The 14,959-nt window shown below is 46.1% G+C and overlaps 1 protein-coding gene across 1 annotated transcript in view; it reads right to left on the bottom strand.

Moving 5' to 3' along the window:
• Positions 1-14,959, bottom strand: part of SNTB1 (syntrophin beta 1) — a 126,130-nt gene that overhangs the window by 9,168 nt on the left and 102,003 nt on the right. Inside the window, exons 4-5 of the mRNA XM_087706733.1 lie at positions 8,403-8,542; positions 834-1,030 (exon numbers count right to left, since the gene is read on the bottom strand). Of these exons, the coding sequence (XP_087562859.1) occupies positions 834-1,030; positions 8,403-8,542 (337 nt within the window). The remainder of the gene's footprint in view (positions 1-833; positions 1,031-8,402; positions 8,543-14,959) is intronic.

The following is a 14,959-nucleotide window of genomic DNA, read 5'->3' as shown; positions in this document are numbered from 1 at the left end:
TAGTCCCTCCCCTATTTTCGGGGGCTTATTTTAGCGCATGGACTCAAAAGCCCGATTGGGCTTATTATCTGGGGTGGTCTTATCTTCGGGGAAACAGGGTATAAGAGTCACCTTGGTTCTCTGACCAGGCCATTCAAGGGATTAGGACTAGGCCAATTGTTCTGCTCTCAATTTCTCCTCAATGTCCATCTCTCATCAGGCTGCCTGAATTGTTTTAATCTCCAGAAAAACTGTTGTTGACTTTAGTCTCTCCTCCTCCCTCCCTCTTCTTCTTTCTATCTTTTAAAGTGAAACTCTGAGACCAGACCATTGATCAAAGGATTTAAACAAAACAACAGCCCAGGCTAGCACTGTTAAAAGGATCTGCTATCTAGTATGAGCAACAGATGTTGGATGGAGTTGATTTTGCTTCTTAGCCAATTCCTCCAAATTGCAAAAGAATCCTTTCAACTTCTATTACAGTGGTGGGTTCCTACTGGTTTGGCCGAAATCGGTAGTGGTTTGGCGGCCTGGGTTGCTGGAACCGGCAGCGACCCAGGCCTGCCGCGCCTCCGAACCGGTTTTCCTGGCAGCACCATAGGGCACCGCCACCTTGTTTTTGGCTTCTGCGCATGCACAGAACAATTTTTATTGTACTGTGCATGCACACGCAATGTGAATCAAGTGTATGCGCAGCACATCCACAAACCGGCAGTAACGGCTGCCGGGACCCACCCCTGCTCTATTGATACGGTCTCTGTTTTGCTACTGGCAGAAACCAGAGAAGGTCCACCAAGATTTCTCCTGCTCTGGGAGAACTTGATCGCCAAGAAGCCTCTGTGCTGTTGATTTACCGGTTGTGACTTCCACAGAGAGTTCAGCGGCGTTGTGGCAACCTTGAACTAGGCTCCGGGTCCACAGTGAAAGGTCTCTGCTAGTCTCGGTTTTGAAAAGATGGCTCTCAATCCCTTGTTGTGTGCCCGTTCGAGTGGCAAATGACAAATCTACGCCAGACTGTGGAGAGCCCTTCCCAGGTCCCGAATGTACCAACCTGAAAACAAATGAGAGAATCAACACATGTTGTTAGGGAAACAATCTTTAGTGGGAGAAAGACAATTTCACTGATGATCCTGTATGTATCTACCATTTGTTTATTTGCATTTCTAGGAAACTTTTCCTTGTGACTAATCAAAATCCTTTTCCTAGAATTTTAATCCTAATAAAAAGCAACGTTTCCATGTCCTTCTTTCCTTCCTATTTTTATAATATATAAATCTTCAATCATACTTCATGTCTGATGGGTATTATTGCCCTATCTGGAAAAAAGAAGCTACTAGGGGGGGAAAAGACCCCATCCCATTTTTGCAATATATTATCTTGTTTACTGAGGGATGCGGTGGCTCAGTGGCTAAGATGCTGAGCTTGTCGATCAGAAAATTGGTAGTTCAGTGGTTCAAATCCCTAGCGCATAATGGAGCGAGCTCCCGTTACTTGTTCCAGCTTCTGCCAACCTAGCACTTCGAAAGCATGTAAAAATGCAAGTAGAAAAATAGGAACCACATTTGGTGGGAAGGTAACAGCGTTCTGTGTGCCTTCGGCATTTAATCATGCTTGCCACATGACCATGGAGACGTTTTTGGATAGTGCTGGCTCTTTGGCTATGAAATGGAAATGAGGACCGCCCCCTAGAGTCAGGAACAACTAGCACATATGTGCGAGGGGAACGTTTACCTTTATATCTTATTTACTACAGGTTTCTTCCCCCAAAAGATCATGTCAAAGAAGCAACTAGGAAGACGTATCTGAAACAGCTTGGTAGCCAATGTAGTTGAAACATTTTTTATGCATTCAGGGATTTAAATTATTTGCTACACATAGGGTTGAACAGCATCGGGGGGGGGGGGGGACTGAGCATTTATGAACCTGTACAGATAAAGGTATCAGAGGCCATTTCAAGGTAACTGAACAAAGGATTCAGAGTACAGAGAAAAGAGAGGGGTTGGATGAGGGAGCTGATGAGAGTTTTCGCCCACAAAGTTCTCCCAGCTGGAGATGATTTGCTAGGTCAAAGGAGCCTTTTAATGGATTGTGATGTGCATTTAAGAGCCAGCAGGCTCTAGCAGGGCACAGCAGGTGGCAGTATCTGGCCATCTTTTCCTGCCTGGCAGTCATATAGGGTCAAACTTGGTTGTTGGTACATAGTTATGTATTAAGTGCACTTGATTTATACCTGCCTTTCTGCTCTGACAAATATGCAAAGCATCCAATAATATGCGGACCGAATATAAAAAGTTTTAAAATTCCACGCTAACAAGGACGTCAACAACATTTGTTGAGAATTGAGGCATCTTCGCAGATTTCCTACGGGGAAGTAGAATAAATATATTTCATATTTTGCACAGTTGTACAGTTCTGGGATCGTGTGATCAGCATTTGCAACCTTCCCAGCTGGTGTCCAACAAGCAACGTCAAAGCGAGATTTGGAGGGGGGGGGAGCGCGAGATTTGTTTAATGACTGCATGATTCACTTAACAACTGCCGTTCTCCCATCTCACCCCCCCCCCAAAAAAAAATCTCGCTTTGACTTTGCTTGTTGGAAACCAACTGGGAAGGTTACAAATGCAATTGCTGTTAAACCTTAACAACTGTGGCAAAAAAAGGGATTGTAAAATGGGGCAAAACTGATTTAACAACTGTCTTGCTTAGCAGCCAAAAATTTAGCCTCACTTGTGATCCCGAGTCGAGGGCGAGTTGTATCTAAAATAGCTGAAAATTGGGATTCTGACGTAACTGATTATGACAACACACAGCAGGCTGGCGGGATGAATTTTTCAAAGACGAAACTTCATCTCGCGATGTATATTTCCAGCCCTCCCTGCCCGCCCGCCTTCAGACAGGTGCGTGCTGCTTATGGCAACTTAGTTGTTCTTTTCTAAGTAGTTGTCCTAAGATAACCTCCCGGTCTATAGAAACAGGGAACTGGATACCACAGACATTTCACTAGCCTGTGGGGCTGTTCAGAGGTTGCAAAGTTTCTCAGGTTTCTTGTGTGGTTTCCAGAACAAAACAAATACAGGTCAGGCATAGTGTGTCTTACAGGTCCTGGGAATCCAAGATAATAAAAACTGCAGTCCAATTAAACATGCATTATTAGGATTGGGGGCAGAGTTTCAGCTGATTCTTTGGTTTCAAGCAGTGGTAAAATCCAATTTTTACTCCTGGTTCTCTGGGCGTGGCTTGGTGTGGCATGGTGGGCATGGCAGGGGAAGGATACCGCAAAATCTCCATTCTGATGCCAGCCAGAGGTGGCATTTGCCGGTTCTCCGAACTACTCAAAATTTCCGCGACTGGTTCTCCAGAACCTGCTGGATTTCACACCCCTGGTTTCAAGCCACCAAGCTGGTTTTAAACCCAAAATCATCTATAGAAACCATGATGGTTGGATTTTTTTTTCCCTGCATTAATTAAGCTTCTCACTCTTGTATCATCAGAATATGATGTTGGGAGGCTGGCCCTTCAAAAACTCATCAGTCTCCATTTGTTCTCCTCGACCATGTGAGGAAACCTTTCCCTAGTGACAGCTCGACAGTTAACATGGCATGGGCCAGCTTTGGTTGGTAACATGAGAATGTCTCTTCTGGTGTGGTGTGCAGGAAGAGCTGATCAAATGTGCCTGAACCTTCTTCCATTGACAGTCCATGCTTTATTGTAGGGGTTTCCACACTTGGTAACTTTTAACACTTATGGACTTCAACTTCTAGAATTCCCCAGCCTGAATTCTGGGAGTTGAGGTCCACAAGTCTTAAAGTTGCCACGTTTGGAGATCCTTCCTCTAAAGTGTCCTTTGGCCTTATCACACGTTTCTCCAGTGAGGCTGAGAGATGTTTCCTCAAGGTTACAACCTCAAAGCATAGCTTTTGTCTCATCCCTTGTCTCATCTAAACTGATGACCCTCAAGGGTGAGCCAATGATAAACTGGTGTTGTACACCTCTCCCATCAGAGGCTTTACTATGTGAATGCTTTCTGGCACATCAGCAGCTTCCAGTAGCACAATTCCATGTACTGTATTTTTCAGAGTATAAGACGCACTGGAGTATAAGATGCACCAAGGTTTTGAAGAGGCAAATGTAAAAAAATTTTGCACTCTGCAAACCTCTCCAAAACAGCCTGTATTTTGCGAAAACATGCCTGTTTCCCCCCCCCCCCAAAAGGGCATGAATAGCATTTAGGAGGCTTGTAGAGTGCTCCTGGGGAGTGGGGCCAAAAACAAGCAAAAATGCCTGTTTTTCATGAAAACGGGCCTGTTTTTTGTCAATAAAAGGGCATGATAGCCTTTAGGAGGCGGCTTATAGAGTGTTCCTGTGGGCTGGGGGGAGCAAAATTGAGCAAAAACACAGCCCATTTTTTGCCCATTTCTGCCCTTCCCAGCCCCAAGGAGCTCTCTGAAAGCCTTCTAAAAGCTATGCACGGCTATTTTGGTGAAGGGGGCGGGGTTTCAGAAGGCAAAAAATGCTGTATTCAGTGTATAAGATGCACCCAGATTTGCAGCCTCTATTTTTAGGGAAAACTACTGTGAAAAATATGGTAGCTTCTCAGCCAAATTGAGAGGGTTATATAGCTAAGAAGAGACTAGACAGTTTATTTGAAATAGTATAGGTTCTCCTGCTTGAGCAGGAAACTATAGAAAACCTGCAAGGTCCAGCTCTACTCTATTCTAACTTATTCTATGAATTATGAAAACTATCCACTGAAGACAATACACAGGGCAAGGAGCTAAAATTCCATTTGTGTTTTGCAACAGATCCCCTGTATTTGGATGGGTGGGTGGATGGATGGATGGGAAGAGTGGGAATGGACGTTGGAACTTCCGTGGCACGACATAACCGCAAACGTCAAAAGCGCGCCGACAACACCGCGGCGCTAAAACCGCGATGTCAAAAGCGCGCCCACAACAGCGCGCCGACAGAAGCGCGATTTAACTTAAGGTAAGGTTTAGGGTTAGGTTTAGGGTTAGGTTTAGCGTTAGGTTTAGGGTTAGGTTTAGGGTTATTTTTAGGGTTATGTTACAGCGCGCTTCTGTCAGCGCGCTGTTGTCGTGCGGTTTTGACGGTGTGGTTTTGTTACCGCACTTTAGTCACACGCGCTTTAGTCTACCGCGGTTTTGTGGTGGAACCGGAACTTCAGAACTGGAATATAAGTAGTTTTTTGGAGTAAATGTCTGTCAAGATTCTCAATCATCCAGGTCATGGTTGTCCCAAAGGTGCTTGTTCTAAAAGGTAACTGTACTTTCCTAGGTTTTTGATTGAAAATATTTTGCTTCTCAATTGAAGAACTGAAGAAGCTTCTTTGATGAGAAGCAAAACCTTTCAAACAATAAACTGAGAAAGTTCAGTTGCCTTCTAGAAAAGGCATCTTTGGGATAGTTTTTGTAGGCTCCACTGTAACTTTGAATGGCCACTAAGCAACCAGTCCTAAATTGAGGACTACTTACATAGGGGGACCAAGTAGAACAGCTCTGGGTTGAGTTTCAGGACGTTACCCCCGGGGATGTGGACAAGGCCATGAGAGCTGTAAGTACCTCCACCTGTGTTCTGGATCCGTGTCCCTCATGGCTGGTCACGAACTGCAGTGAGGTGACACGAGGCTGGATCCAGGCGGTCGTGACCGCCTCCCTTCAGGAGGGGAACTTCCCCGCCGCACTGAAAGCGGCGGTGGTGAGACCCCTCCTGAAGAAACCATTCTTGGATCCAGCTGTCCTTAATAGCTATCGTCCTGTCTCCAACCTTCCCTTCTTGGGGAAGGTTGTTGAGAAGGTGGTGGCCTTCCAGCTCCAACGGTCCTTGGAGGAAGCAAACTACCTAGACCCCTTCCAGTCAGGCTTCAGACCCGGTTACAGCACAGAAACCGCTTTGGTCGCATTGATGGATGATCTTTGGAGAGCCAGAGATGAAGGACATCCCTCCATCCTGGTCCTCCTTGACCTCTCAGCGGCTTTCGATACCATCGACCATGGTATCCTTCTGCGACGACTGCGGGAGGTGGGAGTGGGAGGCACCGTGCTACGGTGGTTCTCCTCCTACCTCTCGGACAGGTCGCAGTCGGTGTTAGTGGGGGGGCAGAGATCATCCCCTAGGCCCCTAAATTATGGGGTACCTCAGGGCTCGGTCTTATCCCCCCTACTATTCAACATCTACATGAAACCGCTGGGAGAGATCATCCGCAGGCACGGGATTAGATACCATCAATATGCGGACGATACTCAATTGTATCTGTCCGCCCCGTGCCAACTCAATGAAGCGGTAGATGTGATGAGCCGGGGTCTTGAGGCCGTTATGGACTGGATGAGGATTAACAAGCTTGTGCTCAACCCAGAAAAGACCGAGTGGCTGTTGTGTTTTCCTCCCAAAGATTTGACTAATATTCCATCACTCAGGCTGGGGGGTCAAATTTTACACCCCTCAGAGAGGGCTCGCAACTTGGGAGTCCTCCTGGATCCGCAGCTGTCATTTGACCACCACCTAACAGCTGTGACCAGGGGGGCATTCGCCCAGGTTCGCCTGGTGCGCCAGTTGCGACCCTACCTGAATCGGGAGGCTCTCACAACAGTCACTCGGGCCCTTGTGATCTCCAGGCTGGAATACTGCAATGTGCTCTACATGGGGCTGCCCTTGAAGAGCATCCGGCGACTTCAGCTAGTGCAGAACGCAGCCGCGCGAGTGATCGCGGGTGCACCTCGATTCACCCGCATAACACCTATCCTCCGCGAGCTGCGCTGGCTACCTGTCGATCTCCGGATGCGCTTCAAGGTGCTATTAATCACCCATAAAGCCCTACATGGCAGTGGATCTGGATATTTGAGAGACCGCCTTCTGCCAATTACATCCCTGCGACCAATAAGATCCCATAGACTAGGCCTCCTCCGTATTCCATCGGCCAGCCAGTGTCGGCTGGCAACCACAAGGAGGAGGGCCTTCTCAGCAGTAGCCCCGGCCCTTTGGAACGAGCTCCCTGTGGAGATTCGTACCCTCTCCACCGTCCAAGCCTTCCGCATAGCCTTGAAGAACTGGCTCGCCCGTCAGGCCTGGGGATAAGGATAGTTACCCCTCCCGAATGATGAATGTATGTTGCCTACCATTTTATTATATGTCTCTATCTTGATGTTTGTATCCCCCCCTTCCCAGTTTTATGTGAGCCGCCCTGAGTCCCCTCAGGGAAAAGGGCGGCCTACAAATTCTAATAAAACCAAAACCAAACCAAACATAGAAACTTGTTAATATAATACTACCACACAATTTCCTATTATGGGAACACATTGTTTGCTATTTCTCACCTCTCTCTTTTCAGTTATTTTTCATCTTGTACCTTTTTAATTGTAGCCAGAGGGGAGAATCTGTTTTATTACAGATCTGCATAAGTCCCGCTGGCTAAAATGGGAGGTGAAAAATAAGGGAAATAAGTGATTTAAAAACATGATTTCTACATATATATTCTGGGCTAAAGACAAGGAGGTACCTGCTAGTCAAGAGAGAACTTAAAAATGTGGTATCTCTCTATATATTCTGAACTAGAGAAAGGAAAGCGTCTGGTAATCATCAGAGAGTTTAAAAATGTGATCTCTCTCTCCCTCTCTCTCTTTTAAGGGACATGGTGGCTCAGTGGCTAAGACTCTGAACTTATCGATCAGAAAGATCAGCAGTTCGACAGTTCGAACCCCTAATGCCGCTTAATGGAGTAAGCTCCCATTACTTGTCCCAGCTTCTGCCAACCTAGCATTTCGAAAGCACGTAAAAAAATAGGAACCACCTTTGGTGGGAAGGTAACAGGGTTCTGTGTGCCTTTGGCACTTAGTCATGCCGGCCACATGACCACAAAGACATCTTCGGACAGCGCTGGCTCTTCGGCTTTGAAACAGAGATGAGAACCGCCCCCTAGAGTCGCGAACGACTAGCACATATGTGCGAGGGGAACCTTTACCTGTACTTGGCCTCTTGTTTTAAGAACGTCTTCTACTCCAATAGATTTTAAGCAGCTTGGTTGTCACGTGGGAAGTTGCTGAGAGTGAATTATCATACAAGCCAGTACTAATAAACAGTGGAATGTTTGCATTGCCAGTCAGAGCCCAAATCTGCCTGATCTAATGTGATGTTTCCTGTCTGTGACACAGTATTACCCTGTTGGACTTTTATGCCCCAAGTAGCAAAATAGGGACCCCATCTTTGGTGGGAAGGTTGCAGTGTTCTGTGCGCCTCTGGCGTTTAGTCATGCTGGCCACATGACCAGAGAGACGTCTTCACACAGCGCTGGCTCTTTGGTTTAGAAATGGAGATGAGCACCACTTCCTAGAGTTGGGAATGACTAGCACATATCTGCGAGGGGAACCTTTACCTTATATTTACAGTCTGGGCTATAGAAAAGAACATACCTGGTAGCTAAGAGAGGGTAGGAATGCAGTGGAGTAAGCCAAGCTTCCTTGATGCGTGGCATGCTTTCAAACATCAAGAGGTCCTTCTCTGTCAAGGCAACCAATACAGCTTTCCAATGTTTCTCATTCTCTCCCAGCACCTGGACACAACAAAGCAAGATTTCCAATGAAAGAGGCGCAAGGAAAAAATTTTTAGGAGAACATTGCTTTTCCCATGCCAAAATACACCAAGCCCGAAACCTAACATCAGCCCCGCTGGGTCACAGCAAGGCCCTCCTTCGTTCAACCTTTGTTGCCCACAAAACAAGCCAACAAAACGTTCCTGGCCTCAGGATAGATGCTTTTAAAGCAGGAAACTGAGACACGGAACATTTCCCCGCTGCTGATTTATGACCCCTGTACAACGTCTTCCAGCTATCATTGAACTGATGTAAAGCTTGTCCTCCTTACTGCTATTTTGGCTCAGCCATGCTTGGATGACATTAGAAGATGCTATGAGTCACTGGTGTGAAATGAATACTGTATATCTTCCCTCTGGTGTTCCCTGGTATTTGGAGGCAGGCCTTCCTCAAGTGGCAGAAAATATCGAGTCTTCCAGATTGAACAGAAAGGCCCGACTTTCATGAATTCATCCAATCCCTTTTTTTTGGGGGGGGGGATAGCCATCCTGTTGATCAAAATCTGGTGGAAGACAGGACCTGAGGTGTTGTAGGACCAGTCTCTCAAAGCACTTCATCACTATAGACGTCAGTGGGCCAATCTGTTATTTTCATTGTTATTGAAGCAAAGAAGCCCTACATGCCATAGGTCCAGGGCAGTGGTGGAATTCAAATAATTTAACAACCAGTTCTCTGTCCTAATGACCAGGTGGGTAGGTGGGGCTTAGTGGTCATGTGACTATGTGGGCGTGGCCAACTCAACATTACTCAGGTTGATGGGCATTTTGCCTTAGCTGTTCCAATGTAATAAGGGTTAACCGGAGATGCAGTTTCTGTAAGCAGGGCAATAAAGATTAGGCTAGAAACAACACTAGAATGTTTCCTTCCTGCCTTCCTTACAGGATTAGCCCTGTAAAGTGGGGAAAAACCAAAAGAAGATTTCTTCCAACAACCTGTTCTCTGAACCTCTTAGAAAGTTAAGAACCGGTTCTCCCGAATAGGTGCGAACTGGCTGAATCCCACCACTGGTCTAGGGTGTCTTGAGGTGCCGTCTCTTTCCAATGGGAAAGCCCACCCCACTTGTGCCAGTGAAATAGCCCTGCCAAAGATGCCATTTGATATAGAATTCCAGCAGGCTGGTTAAAGGAGAAGAGCCTTTTCTGCTGTGGCCCCCATCCCTGTGAAACGCTATTCCAACGCAGGTGAGAGCTGCCCCCTCCCTTTTGGCCTTCTGGAAGGGTATCAAAACCTGGCTTGCTGTTGGCCTGGGTCCACGGGGGCAGGGGGGGGGGAGCTCACCACTGGAGGTAGCTAATGGGATAAGAAGACCACATCCCTGTGCCGGCCATCTCCTAGATCTCTTAGTTTTGGTTTTAGTACAGTTTTCATCGTTCATTCTGTGTACTTTTAAGTGTTACTATGCTTTCATTAAAAGGGACGTGGCGGCTCAGTGGCTAAGACACCGAGCTTGTCAATCAGAAAAATCGGCAGTTCAAATCCCTAGGGCTGCGTAACGGAGTGAGCTCCAATTAATTGTCCCAGTTTCCACCACCCTAGCAGTAACAGCGCTCCCGTGTGCTTTTGGGGTTTAGTCCTGCTGGCCACATGACCATAGAGATGATTTTGGACAGCGCTGGCTCTTCAGCTTTGAAACAGAGATGAGCACCGCCCCCTAGAGTCGGGAACAACTAGCACATATGTGTGAGGGGAACCTTTACTTTTGTACCTTTATGCTTTCATTATTTTTTACTTATTTTATAACTTGTAAGCCGCCCAGAGTCACCTTGTAGGGGAGATAGGAGGCATAATAAAATAAAAAATATATAAAATTAAAAAAATAACAAAATAAAACTTAAATTAAATAATTAAATACAATCAAATTGATGGCTTTTTAATTTCTTACGTTAATAACACTGTTTAATGAAGATTTGGCTGAATGGCTTAAAAAATGAATTGCTCACCATTTGGCTGACCGGTAATTAAATGGATTTTTCCCCCAAAAAACTATTCTTTATCATTAAGAGAGAAGAGCTATTTTAATTAAGAGTCCCTCTTTAGTAAACAAATTATCTCTTATGGGCAAGCTCCAACAGGTTTTAGCAGGTATTCAAGCAGGTTGGAATTTAATTGAAGTGCTTTTGGGTTTCATAACGGAAGGCTGCTTTTCACGGGAAAAAAGTAATTTCTCCTTCCATGTAGCCATTAAGCCACTTCAAAAAGAATGCTTTCATATACAGAATTGGAGTCAGAAGGGGACCACTGAGGCCATTAAGTCCAACCCCCCTGCTTAGTGCAGGAATTCAAATTAAAGCAGCCCTGACTGATGGCTGCCTAGACTCTGCTTGAATACATACAATGAAGATGAGGCTACTACAGGTAGTCCTTTACAGATTAACAGAGTTGGAAGGGACCTTGTATGGAGTATGGAGTATGGAGTAGTTTATTTATATGCCGCCCTTTTCCCTGGGGGGACTCGGGGCGGCTTACAATTCGAAAGGAGGGGAAAACAAACAGATTAACACATAAGACAGTACATCATTAAAAGCACAACATTCATACAATTCGGGTGGGTTATGGTCTTTAACCCCAGGCCTGACAGGATAGCCAGGTTTTGAGGGCTGTGCGGAAGGTCTGGAGGGTGGTGAGGGTACGAATCTCCATGGGGAGATCGTTCCATAGGGTCGGAGCTGCCACCGAGAAGGCTCTCCTCCGCGTGGTTGCCAGTCGACATTGACCGGCAGATGGAACTCGGAGGAGGCCTAATCTATGGGATCTAATTGGTCAAGTGGAGGTAATTGGCAGTAGGCGGTATCTCAAGTACCCAGATCCACTACCATGAAGGGCTTTGTAGGTGACAAGTAGCTTGTAAGTCCTCTAGTCCAATCCTCTCACCCAAGCAGGAGACCCTACACTATTTCTGACCAAAGGCAGTCCAGTCTCTTCTTGAAAGTCTCCAGGGATGAAACTCCCACAACTTCCAAAGGTGACTTCTGTTCCATGGGTTGATTGTTCTCACTATCAGAAAATTTCTCCTTATTTATAGGTCGTATCTCTCCTTGGCCAGTTTCCATCCATTATTCCTTGTCTGGCCTTCAGGTGCTTTGGAGAATAGCTTGACTCTCTCCTCTCTGGCGCAGCCCCTCAAATATTGGAAGACTGCTATCATGTCTCCCCTGGTCCTTCTCTTCACTAACTAACCATGCCCAGTTCCTGTAACCGTTCTTCATATGTTTTAGCCTCCAGTGCCCTAATCATCCTGGTTGCTGCACTTTTTCTAGAGTCTTAATGTCTTTTTAATACTGTGTTCACCAAAGCTGGATGCAGTATTCTGGTTCACCGAGAAAAGGGCGAATGACAAAACCGCGCCCAACTAAACTGTGTCACTGACATCATCAACAGGGCGACAACAGCGCGGAGACAGAAGCGTGCTGTAAAAGTAACCCTAAACCTAAACTTAACCCAACCCTAACACTAACCCTAACTCTAAACCTAACCCTTACCTTAAGTTAAATCGGCTTTCTTTTGACATGCTATTGTAAAGCGCCCTTCTTTCTCCGCGCTGGCTGTTGTCGCCGTGTTGATGACGTCAGCGACGCAGTTTAGTCGGGCGCGGTTTTGACGTTCGCCCTTTTGTCGGGTTACGCAGTATTCTAGGTATGGTCTTACTAAGCCTTTATAGAATGGTATTAGTACCTCACTTGATCTTGATTGTACTCCTCTGTTAAGGCAATTTAGGATTGCATTGGCTTTTGTGGCTACCGCTGCACACTGCTGGCTCATATTTAGCTGGTTGTCCACTAAGGCTCCAAGATCCCTCTCAGATTACTGCTATTAAGCCTGGTTTCACCCCTTCTCAAGGCCAGAAATGTGTTGCTTTGCAGCTGGGAGCTCTGTACACTCGACGTGGAGCTTTATGGGTCATTACAGAGAGACTTACAACCACAACCATGGAGTCCAAAATTTCTGTTGCTGACCAAGATACCTGTTAACCTGATTTCTGCCTCATTTTACAGTCTTTTTTTTGCCACAGCTGTTAAGTGAATCAGACCAGTTCTTCAATTAGTAACACAGTTGTTAAGAGCCGAGGTGGCGCAGTGGTTAAATGCAGCACTGCAGGCTACTTCAGCTGACTGCAGTTCTGCAGTTCGGCTGTTCGAATCTCACCGGCTCAGGGTTGACTCAGCCTTCCATCCTTCCGAGGTGGGTAAAATGAGGACCCGGATTGTTGTTGGGGGCAATATGCTGACTCTGTAAACCACTTAGAGAGGGCTGAAAGCTCTATGAAGCGGTATATAAGTCTAACTGCTATTGCTGTTGCTATAATCTACCTTCCCCATTCACTTTTTGCTTGTCACAAGGTTACAAAAAGAGACCAGGTGGCCCGGGGACACCGCGACCGTCATAAATGGAGTCAGTTGCCTGAAGCAAAGGAAATCGCAGGGCAGAAGTAAAGTACGTCAAATATAGACCCAGTGGCTCAGGCCTAGCAAAGTTTCCTTTGTAATCACTCACAAGTCCATGAAAGCAAGGTAATTTCCACGGTTGACGCTGATTAGCAGAGGCAACTGTGAACACAGGATGTTGATACTTCCCACTCAGCAGGAAATGGACTATAATATATACCTTTGACCCTGGTGGCGCGGAAGGAGGCAATACTGGGAGAATGATTGCAAAGAGGAAAATGAAAAGAAACTTGAGCCTAGGTTTTCATTTCTAATCTCTTCCTGATCCAAATATGCTCTCTACAAAGCTGTCCTATTTCACTATCAGATCTGGGCCTTGGCCAAGGTATACAAAATCCTCCAGAGCGCACAATACAAGCCGTTGTCAGTCCCTAACAAAAACAGTGGTGCCAGCGACAAAAGCAGTTGGAGTTGGAGGGAAGAGGTTACACAACCTTGGCTGCAGTACCCCTTTCTCTGCTGAGAGTTGACTGAAAGGTTGAGGAGACGAATAGGAAGACCTGGTGAAGTTTGGCCCCTGGGCTGTAAAACCAAGCAACGTCCTGGGAACATTGTGGGTCTCTAGTTCATGGCTGTTAAGTCATGGCCAAACCAAAATCCTTCCTTATTGTGATTGTTCTGGCCACCACTAGAAAAAGGAAGAGCAAGTTAATCGGAAGGTGGCAAAACATACAATGAGGCCAGATTGGGGACTATTTTCACCCAAAATACGATGCAAAAGACTAGAGAAATTGTGTAAAAATATTGTGTTCTGCTTATAGTTTATAGTTTATTTATTTGTATGCCGCCCTTTTCCCTGAGGGGACTCAGGGCGGCTCACAAGTTAGGGGAAGGGGAGGACAAAACAAGTTATGAACATAAAACAATACATTGTTAAAAGAAAACACAACTATCATACGATTCGGGTGGGGTTAGGATCTTTAGCCCCAGGCCTCCTGGCACAGCCAGATTTTAAGGGCAGTGCAGAAGGTCTGGAGGGTGGTGAGGGTACGAATCTCCACGGGGAGTTCGTTCCAGAGGGTCGGAGCAGTCACCGGGAAGGCTCTCCTCCGGGTAGTTGCCAGATGACATTGGCTCGTTGATGGAATTCGGAGGAGGCCTAATCTATGCGATCTAATCGGTCTAGTGGAGGTAATTGGCAGTAGGCGGTCTCTCAAGTAGATGCTTGGTATCTATGACTGGTTTTTTACCCATTTTAATTTTGTGGAATGCTTTTACATGTCCTTGTGGTGCAAAGGCTACACACACACACACACACACACACACACACACACACACACACACACACACACAAGCAGTGGTGGGATTTAATTTTTTTTGCTACCGATTCTATGGGCGTGGCATGACATGGCTTGGTGGGCGTGGCAGGGGAAGGACACTGTAAAATCCCCATTCCCTCCCGATGAGCTGGGACTCGGGAGGCAGAGAATAAATGAGGGTGGGGCCAGTCAGAGGTGGCATTTACTGGTTCTCGAAACTACTCAAAATTTCTGCTACCAGTTCTTCAGAACTGATCAGAACCTGCTGAATACCACCTCTGCCCAGTGGTGTATTAACCATTAAACAGACTAAGTATGTGGTTAGGGCACCAGGCCCAAAGGGGGCACCACAAAGTTGAGAAAGAAAGAAAAAACCAATAAAGATTTGTACAGTATGTACAAAGGGGGGAGGCAAGATTTATGAGTATTTAGCGCACCAGTGAGCCTTAATCCGCCACTGCATACACCCAAGAAAAAGGGGAATGATGAGTAGGATTTAAAATATTCCATCATGATTAAACCCTTTCACGCAATTATCAGGGTTACAAAAAGGAATAAAGCGTTTATACAGAATGGAGTTCCTTAGAATGGAATTCCTCATTTCCAATGCTGTCAAAATTCAAGATCTTTGATTAATTACACAGTCAAAGAAGCAAAGTAGATCAGCATGTACCACG

The sequence above is a fragment of the Thamnophis sirtalis genome, unplaced genomic scaffold (assembly GCF_051295495.1).
Source record: "Thamnophis sirtalis isolate CommonGarterSnake01/CBP01778 unplaced genomic scaffold, rThaSir2_p1.2 scaffold_2, whole genome shotgun sequence".
Taxonomy (NCBI): domain Eukaryota; kingdom Metazoa; phylum Chordata; class Lepidosauria; order Squamata; family Natricidae; genus Thamnophis; species Thamnophis sirtalis.
This window is presented reverse-complemented; position numbering and strand designations above follow the sequence as displayed.